Raw genomic sequence first — 12,163 nt, 5'->3', positions numbered from 1 at the left:
GGGTTTGCTTGCGTTTACAGAGCATTTAGACTTTATTTGCTGGGTACCATGCTCAATGCCTCATTTAATCCCCAACACATCCCCGTTAGTAGGTACTATACTGTTAGCCCTCACTTTTACGTGGAAATGGGTATGGAAAAGTCCAACAACTTCCTCAAAGTCATCATGGAGCTGGGTGTCAAACTCGGGGCCTTTCCTGCAGTTTGCGAGTCTAACCTGCACCCCTGGTCATCAGGCACATCGTCTCTCCTGGCCCACGGTGAGCTGGCTGCTGAAATCCCACAACCAGGGTTATGCACAAAGGCATTTACATGGGCATACTTGACATTCCCAAATACCAAATGAATTTTAACAAGCTTTTATATAAAATGACTTTTATTGCAATTTAAAAAGAACAAAGACAATTTGATAAGTGCCTTTAATTACAATGTACCTGCTATTTACATGTAATTATACTTTTATACATAGCTTGAATAAGGTTCATTACATGTAAACTATAAGATATTACAAGTTAAACTCCAGCTTTTGGGGAACATTCAGAATAGAAATACTATGGGCAGAAGCACACAGAAAACAAATACAAATTTTAGTTCCTTACGTACCATTACTAGGTGAATGATCAAGATTTGGCCACAGAAGAGAATTTTAATTGTGTGTTGAATTAAACTTATTCTTAACATGACTAACAGTATTGCTATTATTTAAACCCTAAACATAATAACTGGATCATTAAAAAACAACACAACTTTAATTTATATAGCACCTTTCTTCCAGAGATCAAAGCATTTGTATTTATATTATCTTATTTGTCCCCATAACATCCATGAGGTAGGCAATGGTTGGTATCATTATCCCCATTTTGTGCATGGAGAAACTGAGGCACAGAGTAGTTAAATTATTTGTTCAAGGTCACACAGTAAAATTGATGCTGGAACAGGGACCACAGAGCTGTGAGCTCATCTCTAAATCCAATGCTTCTCTTTAATATGTCCTCTCTGAGAATTTAATTCAATACCTCAATTCACTTTTCCAAGAAAAAAAATGCATTTTTTTCTCCCATAAAAATTGTTGAAAAACTATACTATAGGCAAGAAACAAGCTCTCTGGGGCAGATGATAGGCTGATGCCATACTCTTTTACTGAAGTCTTTTTGTTGGCTTTTTTTTTTTTTTTAAATGAGGAGTTTCTATTCCCAGTTACAACAATTAGGTCTTTAGATGAAACCTATCTGAAAGGATGTATCTAGTTACCTGCAAATTACAGCTCTGGTAGCCATATTATGCTATTTACAAACCAGGCTTGTTCCTGAGTTTACAAAGAAGATATCTAAAAGTAATTTAAATCACTGAGGTCATCTTTTTCATTTCTACATATACATTTAGAGTGTGCTCCTTAAGCAACTCAGAGTGGGAGACAGGGAGCTGGGAAAATACATTTCCCAGAGACACACACAAACTGAGACGTAAGGGGTGGGAAGTCCAGCCCATGTCACTTAGTTACAATTTTATGTAGTTGGTACTCAGAAAAAATTTTTTAAATGTCGAAATCTGAGACATAAAGGACTTCTCAAATGCTTGTGGACTTGTACATAAAATTCAGCTTGTCTGGCATTTCCCACAAGCTTCTCCCTAAGAGGCCGGCCCGGATAACGGTGCTGCCACATTGCCGGACGCCAGGAGGTGGTCATGGAGTCGCCCCTTGGAATTGTTTCTAGCACGGCTCCAGAGAAAACAAACAAACAAACAAACAAAAAAACCCCATATATTCAAAAAGTAAGTGCAAAAAGAAAAAAAAAAACAAGCTTACAAGATAGGTCACGAACATCATCTCAGATTCATTATGGGCTTTCCATTAAAAACAAAAATGTGTTGGGACGCCTGGGTGGCGCAGCTGGTTAAGCAGCTGCCTTCAGCTCAGGTCATGATCCCAGCGTCCTGGGATCGAGTCCCGGATAGTGCTCCTTGCTCAGCAGGGAGCCTGCTTCTCCCTCTGCCTCTGCCTGCCACTCTGTCTGCTTGTGCTCACTCTTGCTCCTCTCTCTCTCTCTGACAAATAAATAAAATCTTTAAAAAAACCAAAAACATAAAAATGTGTCAAAGGAATATTCAGAGACAGTGTGGCTTTTGGTTTTAGCCCCTTAACCTAGAGAAGGACATGGCTGTCCTTCAGGGAAGCCTTTACTACCTAAATGGGATCCAAAATTAAATTTTTTTTCTCCTTCAGCTTAAGAAGGGAAAAAGAAAGTTTGTTTTAAACTCATAGTTTCCAGCTTGTTGAGTTAAGCAAAACAAAACCAAGCCAGACTTTACAGTAAAACAGTTCTGAAGTGTAGGCTCCAGGGGCCAACACTGGTCTCTCTTTTAGCCTGAATTTCTTGTAAGGGTGTCTAACTGGTAAACTAGGTGAACTTTTAAAAATTTAAAAATTAAATCTGTAAAGAGAATGAGCAAATATGAGTTCTGTTAACTGGCGGGGTGGGGGGTGGAATTACACTCTAGAATACCCATCCAAATAATTAACTATGACTAAGAGTGACGTTTAAAAGAACTAAACATATCCTGGATCCTTAGCTATATAAAAGTGACAGCCTCCCCCTCCCCCGCCCCCACCTCTGTATCACCCTTCCACCTAGGTGAGTGCTTAAAAGAGATCTGGTTTCTCACTTCAAACATCAGTTTCCCTACAAATGGCCAGATTATTTTCAATATTTGGTAACTCCACAGCTAAATGCTCGAATATGTTTTGTTTCCTTGACACCTAGGGAAGTAGATCAAACTGGTTACAACTAACATAATTCAGAAGCACTCTTTCTGGAGGGGGAGAGGATATAGTGGCCAAATGGTTAAAAAATGTTACACTGTTTATAAGTGATGAATTTTTACAAGGAAGCGGTGTTTTTCCTCAAAAAACCAAAAAAAACCAAAAACCATCCTCCTACTTTACAGTTAAGTATGGGTCTATTATTACCAGGATTTAACTTCACTTGAACTTAGGAGACACAGGGCAGTCTCAATACATCGTGGGGGACGGTGAACTTACCCCATTGGAGTGTGGTGCTGATTTCCCTGCAACCATGAGTTTGAGTCCTCATTAGAACTTTCTAAGTTCTGTTCCATGGTCCCCTAGTGCTAACCATCCTCATGAAGGAGGTGGATTAAGAATGGGGATGGTTTAGCAAAGCCCATAACAAACAATACCCAGCATCTGCTTCCCTAGGTGGGCCTGTGGCCTTGTCTCAGCAGCCTGTGACTCAGGAAAACATGAGTTGGGCAGAGCGGTTTGCTCCCTGGATGGTGGCGGGGGGGAATGGTTCTATGCTGGAAGGCAGGAGGATCTATGATCTGAAGATTGTGTCCCTATGGGAAAAGATGTGTTGGGAAGTCCTACCAATAGCAGAGAGTGGCTGGGGTCAGGGAGAGAACAGGGCTGGTGCTGCACCACGTGGCAGGAGGAACCAAAGTGAGATCAGAGGAAGGAGTGGCTTTGTGTCCCTGTGCTGCAGACCTGCTCCTTAAAAGGACCAGAGTAAGGCAGGGGAGAACATTCCAAGATGTTTAAAAATTCCCAGTATTGGAAACAATTTCCCCACTCTTTTGTGAATTGAACAGTTAGACCATGACAAAGACATGTCAAAGACATGTTTGAGATAATGTGTCAAAATGCCACAGTCTTGAATGATTTTTGAGCAAAAGGAGCACTTTGAAACTGATCAGGACCACCTAAGAGGTAATAGGTCACTTTTTTGAGAAACTATTTTTATGAGGAAAAAATGCATGAACAATGAAATGCAAATTCCTATTTGTTTATCTATATTTCAGACTTTCCCTGAAAGCATGAGGTGCATCAATAATACATGATGTTTACAAGGTAACATTAAACTGTTGCCAATCTAACACACAGAAGTTTGCAGAATGATCATTTATCAGCCTTTATAATCCATTACATAAGGTGATCTGAGACAACCAGAGTACAACACATTTTTAAAAAATACGCATAGCATAAGTGGTGAGCAAAGAAAAATCTGATTTAAATGCATTAAGATAAGTGATTACCAAACTGAATGCTTACAAGATTGCCTTTTTAATAAAAATCATGGCATTAAGAGAAATCTGAACTACTATTTCTTAGTTCAATAAAGAACCACCTAGGAAAACAGTGAATACTTTATAACTAGCAGAGACCGGCTGTAAACAGACTTAGAAATGAGAAGCAGGGGGAAAAAAACACTTACAAATATTTGTTCTCTTCTGGACCATGGCTTTTAAAAATTTACTTTCATAATTTCAGATGAAGACTAATTTAGCTTGTTTTCTGTACTGATCTCTTTAAGTCAGACACTTTCTATGTGTGTTCAGCTTGTCCAATGGCACTGTCAAGAATGATGTTAAGAAAAGATACAACACAGAGCAAGAAAATACTACCACAGGAAAAGGAATATAGATTTCACTGCCAAAAAAAAAAAAAAAAAAGCCATATTTGATATTTAGACACATGTTCCTATTTTTCACATCAGTCACTTATTAACAGCAAACATTACACTTTAACTTTCCTCAATTACACAGTACAATAAGCCTGTCAAGATGGTGCCTCCAGCAACCCAGAGGAAACTGGCGGGGGACCAGAAGCCAACACTTGCAGAAGAATGGCATCACTCGATCACACGGGCTTATAGGAACTAGTACAAGGAGCACTGAAAAAAAAATGTCATTTACTCATTTACAAAATCCTACTGGAGTCTTGAGCTGCGGCTCCGTGATGATCCCGTTCCCACCGCCGAGCTGGGCTCCGTCCGTAACACTACCTCGGCGCTTGTTGGCTCTGCGCTAACCTCTTGCTAAACTCTCCAGAGAGCGAAAGAAAATGCAGCCTTGTGAGAACAGGCTCTGCTTCTGCCACCCAGTGGGGGTCACCTTGCTGGGCTCCATCCTGGCTCACGTGGCTCTTGGTGCTTTCTGCCAGATCTCTTCTCCACATGATCTCTGAGAAGGATGCCTGTTTACATTTCCTCCTGTCATGTGGAATATGTAATGAGCCACACATATAAGAAAACTATTTTAAAATGCCACTGTTCTTCAGCTAAGAGAATTATGGATGCAATTTAGAATCTGAATTTATTAACTAGAAAAATGATATGAGGTAACTTAGGAAGGTTTTCTTGTAATTACTAAGTGAAAACTATTGGATAACTTTTTTTCTCTTCTGCTTTTATGACAATAGTCATCACATTAATAGGGTAGACATTCCAAATACATATTAGGATGTATCCTCACTAGTCAGGCACCAGAACTTTATATATGTATATGTGTGTATATGTAAATATATATGTATAGTGTACATACACACACATACACAGTTTGTTACTGGTTAAAGTAAATAAATGCTCTAATTAGAAAAATGAAAGTCTAATACAAGAACTAGATCTAGTGACATCCTGAGATTAAATGTTAGTTTTTTGTGTGGACTACCTATTGTTAGCACTCCATTAAAATTAACTCTTAGATTTTGAGGGCAGATAAATCTGTAATTAGCTTTTTCACTACAAAGGACAGCAGTACTTTCAAAAGCTTTAATAGACCTAATGTTGTAATTTAGTTCAGGGCCGGAAAAAAAATTTATGTGGCCCACATATTAGCAAAAATTGCTTTCTTCTAGAATTTAAAATTTCCTCAAACATTTCCCATAAAACAGGTCATACCTTCCTGCTGACTGCATTTGAGAAACCGTAAAAGCAGCATAAAAAATTCTTCTAAAACTTCAAAATACCTGACTAAATAGCAAAGATTCTACTTTTAGGCAAGATGAGTTTATAATTCTGACTTATAAACAAACAAAAAAAATTTCCTAAAGCTTATTTTATTTGTGAGATTTCACATAACCTAAATGATAACTACAAATAATATAGATGTCAAGTTGAATAGTAAAAAAAAAAATTATAATTATCTTTCATACATTTAAACTGTAACATTTAGCCGAACATGAAACTTTTTTCAAGAAACCACAGGCTTTTGTCCAACCCAAAGACTAGCACAGATTTTCAATGAATAAAGTAAAAAGTGATGAAATTTATGAAATGCTGTACTATCAGGTCAAAACCACAATGATACATCAATGAAAATGCTTCAGTAAGGTACCCAGCAGTCTCAAGAGCAGAGCCAGCTCCTGAAGTTTACTCTGCTTTTCCCTCCCTCAACCCTCATGGATTGTGCTATTACTTTTTCTTTTAGGATTTGTACTGGAGGGCCTTCTAGTTTCTTCTAAAATATACTTATAATACTTTAAATTGCAACTTATTCTTAGCACAGATCCTCAACTCAAGAGAGAGATTTCAGTGCATATTTTATGGCTATATTGCATAGCCTTTATTTCAGAACTTCTGGGGGAAATTCTGATAATGATGTTTCAAGATGATATGACTATTTATAAAGAACTTTTCTCTCTAGAAATGATTTTACACTTTAGAGATCATATCCACTTCCCTGGCAATAAGTAAAGACATTATGAAATACAGGAAAACCTTTGAGTGGTCAGGCGCTCATAAAGGACATTATTGCAGGAAGCACAATACTAGGTATGCCATGAGACACGGCCATCACCAGGAGCTAAAGAAACACCATGGTGTAGAGATTGTGGGGTCAAACTCATCAATCCTAAGTAAGCAAAGAAAATCACCAGGCAAACACAGTGCTTATGAAAGATACGAATTTAGAGAGTGAGGACCTTGGCACCTTCCTGATAACCTTTCCCCCAATCCAAGCATATTCTGCCATTTCCTTCTAGTCCGTGATGACTGTGCTTAGGCTCGTGAGGTCTTCATGGGAGAGACCAGGCTGACTGCAAAATAATGACAACCGAGCAGTTTACCCTGGCAAAGCTCACTTCTTGATTGCAGAAATGAATTGCAGGCAGTCACAGAACCAAGCCTTGAATGCAGGGGACGGAAAGGACACGCCAGTGGTCCCTACTGTCCACAAGATGCTTCACCCTCCAGCTGCATCCTTTGTCATAGGAGTGAAAACAGTGAGGTTATTCAGTCTGAAAAGCCAGAGATGTCACAGCAGTACAGAATAACTGCCTCTTTTTTCAATCAGCGTAAGCAAGGGCCCCTTGCTGTAGCCACTTCGCATAAGAGCAGGGTCCTTTCTCAAATGAAAAGTGAACAAGTTTCCCAATGTTGGCCTTACAAAATCTACAGAGATGACTAAATTCCAACCAGGCTGAGCTCTTAATTGGAGTTATCTCAGCCACTGATTTTTGTAAAATGAAGGGGAAGAAAAAAATCCCAATAGGCAATTTGCATTTGCAAGCACTGGATTGGAAAATCCACCACTGTAAATTTTCTTAAAAATGTAACTAAATCTTACTGGAATTATAATACCTTCATGAGGTTAATGCAGCCATCCCTAGTCATATTTCATTCTTCCATTTTTTTTTTTTTTTTACCATTTCAAATATTTCAGTATTGCCCACCACAAATCACGGAAAATGGTCATTTATGTCCATTCCACTTATTTCTGTAGTGAGCCAGATGACTTTGACCAGGGCTCCAAGTACCATTTGAAAAGTCAAGTCTTTAAAAACCTTCAATATTTTAAACACTTGATTAGAAAACAGATAACAACTACATGTAATTATCTAGCTTATGTGCTTTATGGTGTTTTTTCAGAATGAGAGTATAAATCATTGTACATAAAATCAAAATAGTTAATATACATTTTTTTCTGGCACTTTCTAGAAATTAGGCATTAAACATAAAACATCTTATAAATTTATATAACAAAAATAAATGTTTACATTTTAATTTTCAATAGATTACCTTAGGGTAGCAATTAACTTATGAAATCTCACACTGTTGGTGTGGTAGCAGGGGTCATCAGAAATACACATTCAAGTCCACAGCCCTTCAGAGACGGACGCCATGGCTGCCGTCCAGATATGTGGTCTGTGTCCCAACATAGAGATTAAGGCTCTCTGTTTCAGAGGAATGAGCTCTGGGCTGAAACAAGTATAGAAGTACCACAATATTCATTGAAAATACTGAAAAGGCTCTGAAGAGTTTCAAATACTGGGTGGGTAGGGGGTGAAGGAGGGGAACCGCTTTGACTAGAAAAATAAAATAAAGCATCTAAAAATGACTTCAAGTACTTCGAGAGAGGCTGCTGATGTAGAGTGCCCAAATCAGGAGGCAGGGAGGTGTCAGGAGCTCAGCGGGCAGCCCCAGTCCTGCCCACTGGGTGGGGGTTCTTGTTCTCCCAAGTGCGGCTCTCAGAAGAGCACCAGGCACCAGACAGTAACCAGCGACCGCAGTTTCTTACATCTTGAAACCCCAAAGTTGAAGGCAAAGGCCAAGCCTTGTGGGAGAATTTTCTTGGAATGAGCCATTAGAAGTCAGACGATTTCAAGGGGGAAGAAAGCCATACATTTAAATGTGAGGAGCAGACCACAAAAAAAGGAAGAAAGGAAGAAAAACCTGGCAGTATCTTGGGCAGTTGGAATCGTGGTTCTTGATGGACGCAGTTCTTCCTTGCAGTTCGGCTTTCCTTACTCACCGGGTGAACCCACAGACAGCTGGGGTCTTTCCAGAAGGTGAGGGTACATGAGGGAGATGTGCTTAGGTGGGCCCTGGGGCCCGCTCGGGGGCAGTCCTGGTACGTACCTCACTGTTTCCAGACCCGGGAAACAGTCTCCATGGGTTCAGTTGTCATCGGCTTACTGGAGCAGCACGTAGAGAAGAGGTTGCTTTCGCTTCTTGTCCTCCGCAGAAGAAATGCCCCCAGCCGACCGGCATACGTTGTGCGGGCTTGTCTTCCTGCTTGCTAGAGCCTGGTGATATCGCGGCATTGCTGCAAGTCCCCAATGCTCTCATAGTCATTCTCTTTTGGGAAAAGGCCACGCTGGCCATTGGTCTCTGGGGTGGACTTGTCTTCCTCTCTGTTTAGAGTTTGTATTGCTTCGTAATCAGGCTCCAGATCCTCACTGGGTCTCGCTGCTGGTGGAAGCGTGCTGATGCTGTTTGGAGTTTTCTCGAAGTCTTTAACAGTAGCATAGAGATCATTACAGGAAGAGGGGGATCTCTGAGTAGCTCCTTGGACGGGGGTGTGGCTGGACTCTGGTGCTTTGAGAGTCTGTCCTGATTTATTCCCTGACTGTCCGGGTTTATTTACTGAGGAATACATGGCTGAGATCTAGAAAACAAAGGGTAAATGAAATAAGCTTCAAGTTTGACTTCTCCCTGCAAGCTAGATATTTAGCACTATAGGCATGTGTGTGTCCCTTGAAGGTTGCTTTTTGTTTTTTTTTCTTTGGCCAGTTTTCCCCTCCAGCTTTAGTGAGATATCACTGATATATAACTTATGTATGTTTAAGGCATACAACATGATAACTTGATAGATACTGTAAAATGATTACCACAAAGGTTAGTTAACACCTTCATTGCCATAATTACCATTTTTTTTTGTGTGTGGTGATAACATGTAAGATCCACTCTTTCAGCTTTCGAGTACAACAGTATACTTTTAATTATAGGAACCGTGCTCTATATTAGAGCCTCGGAACTTATTCAGGCTATAGCTGGGAGTTCGTACCCTCTAAGGTATCCCTGTTTCCCCTACTCCCCAACCCCTGGCAACCACCATTCTATTTGCTATTTCTATGGTTTGGCTTTTTCAGATTCCACATGTAGGTGAGAACATACAGTATTTGTGTTTCTCTGTCTGACTTTTTTTTACTTGGAATAATGGTCTCAAGGTCTCTCCAAGTTGTCACAAAAGGCAGAATTTCCTTCTTTTCCACGACTGAATAATATTCTTCTGTGTGTGTGTGTGTGTGTGTGTGTGTGTACACCTCACATTTTCTTTATTCATTCACTGGCTGATGAACACTTAGGTTGTTTCCATGTCTTGGCTATTGTGAATAATGCTGCAAAAACATGAGGGTGAAAATACGTCTTCAAGACAGTTTTCATTTCATTTAGATATAAACCCCGAAGTGGATTCTTCGTTACCTGTACTGATCCTGGAGTATACTTCTAGAGAACAATTATATATAATATCTTCCACTTTGCAAGTAGACCAGCCATATTGGCATAACTCCTTGAACACCAGGTTCTCTGGGTCTTCTGAGGGGCAGGCATGAGGAGAGCAGGAGGAACAGGAAGTTCAAGAGGTGCTTGGGACCTCACTACAGTATCATGTTTTATTTGATTTCTATTATCAGAATGCTATTTCATCTGAAAAAAAAAATGCTCTACTGCTTTGAAAAAAGGGCAGAAAACATGTTAGATGAATGGTTCTCAAAATGTGGGCTTCAAACTGGCAGCACCAGAATCTGGGAATTTATTAGAAAGCTAAGGGCTCCATCCCAGAAAGCAATGAATCAGAAATGCTGGGGCATGGGGCTCCACAGGCCCACTAAAGTGTGAGAACCACTGAGTTAGACTATTTGACCCACTCTTTCTGCATGAAAGCAGTCTGAAAAGTAGGTCCTGGATTCTGGTTGGCAATACACATGTATGTATCTATAAAAGCTTCATTTTCCATTAATTTTCAACTTCATTGCATATTACTGGTTAAGTAGACATTTACAGATGGGCTAAGTTTTCTTCAGTGGGAAAAATTCATTCTTATTTGCAACCAGCCAACTCAGAAATGAAATTTGGAGACAGTTAACATAGAGGGCATTCTTTCCTGTGGGAAGATTGGGCTACTTTCCAGGCATACCTACTCAGTCTCCCTCATATACCCCATATAACCTCTACTATCAAGAGGGATTTAAGTTTTGTTGGTAATCATAGATTAAACATACTGATTAAGAGATTTTTTAAGAGTTTTTTTTTGAGGGTTATTATTTTACTGTTAGAAATCATGCTTGGAAATAAGTGGAAATATCCTTCATTACCTATATTTATCTTGGCCATAATGATTGATTAATTCAAACACCCAGGAAATAAATGAACATGCCTGTTGACAGATGCTTGGCTTCCCAAGTGCGGAGAGAGATTTTCTTGCTTTCACATATCTCACATACTGTGGATGAAGTTTCCAGCTGGCCTCAAAAGCTTCTCAAGACAGGCCTGCCGCATGCTAACTGGTCATTTGCATGAGAACTTTTCACTGCAGTCTGGGGGCTGTGTTTTGCCAGGCCTTGACAATCCAAATATTCGGAGCCAGAGAAATCATCTTTGGGAAGCGCTTGCCATGTTGCTCTGACCCTTCTAATGAATATTAAATTGACATTCTTACTCAAAATCTCACTGAGAAACTCAAAATCTTAGAGATTTTAGTGGGAAGAATTACTCTTGAAATAAAGATTTATAATTTCTTTGAAGTTAGGAAGAATTAAGGTACATCATCTGCTTTTCCTAGCATGGTACAAATATCTTAATATCTAAAAGGTGGTCTGAGCCGAAAATGTGGCTAGATTATCACAGATGAGGATGAAGAGGGGAGGCAGCGAGCTCACCTTGGGGGGAGCATCGAGGCTGAACACACACGCACCTGTACTGTAACACTGGGACTGGCCTCTGAGCTTCTCTCCCCAATGCTCTTCCCCATAATGCGTGCCATAAATGTCCCTACTCTTTGAAATTACTTGGGTCTTCTTGGTCTTTATATTCTTTTTAGAAAGTTAAAGGCTCTTTCATTAATTTGGAACCCGTATTATTTCTGGGCAGGAACCTACTCTGCAGAGGATGTCGTAAATTTTAACGCTTATGAAAGATTCTCAAGTCTTCTAATGTTCTGTTTGAGTGTTTGCCTTCAAGGACTATTACCTTCTGTTTTGTCGGGAGTAAATTTTGTTCCTTTCAAGCCCCCTTGCTATTTGGCTTCATAACTTTTCTCTCTTAAATCTTTCATCTTTATTATTCTGGCTGTAAATTGTTATTATGTTCTCCTAAATTACTCTCTACCTTTTCCCCATTCCTCTTTCTATAAGCAGCCCTTTCCCCATCATTCTGTTAAACTGGGATAAGAGTACTGAAAACTCAGATCTCAGTTTCAGTCTGGACTAACATTCGATTACAGTAATACAGAAATAAGTGACTTCCATAATTATTTTTTCTAAAACATCTTCCAAAAATGACTGTATGTGAATCATAGTTCTTGAATCTATGTTAAAAATTCATCAGTGTGTCTAGGTCCCATTTTCTAAAACCACAAACAATGTA

At 39.5% G+C, this 12,163-nt stretch overlaps 1 protein-coding gene across 7 annotated transcripts in view; it reads right to left on the bottom strand.

Moving 5' to 3' along the window:
- Window positions 1–3,907: 3,907 nt before the first annotated feature.
- Window positions 3,908–12,163, bottom strand: part of PAG1 (phosphoprotein membrane anchor with glycosphingolipid microdomains 1) — a 135,389-nt gene continuing 127,133 nt past the window's right edge. For 6 of the 7 annotated variants that reach the window (XM_045063167.1, XM_045063166.1, XM_045063170.1 and 3 more), the window contains one exon: window positions 3,908–9,182. In XM_045063167.1, coding sequence (XP_044919102.1) covers window positions 8,814–9,182 — 369 coding nt within the window. In that variant the 3' untranslated portion in view covers window positions 3,908–8,813. The remainder of the gene's footprint in view (window positions 9,183–12,163) is intronic. The other variant, XR_006601506.1, reaches the window with a different exon arrangement.

Source organism: Mustela putorius, unplaced genomic scaffold, assembly GCF_011764305.1.
Source record: "Mustela putorius furo isolate JIRA1106 unplaced genomic scaffold, ASM1176430v1.1 tig00003846_pilon_pilon_pilon, whole genome shotgun sequence".
Classification (NCBI taxonomy): domain Eukaryota; kingdom Metazoa; phylum Chordata; class Mammalia; order Carnivora; family Mustelidae; genus Mustela; species Mustela putorius.
The sequence above is the reverse complement of the archived record's forward strand: the minus strand, read 5'-3'. Positions and strand labels throughout refer to the sequence as shown.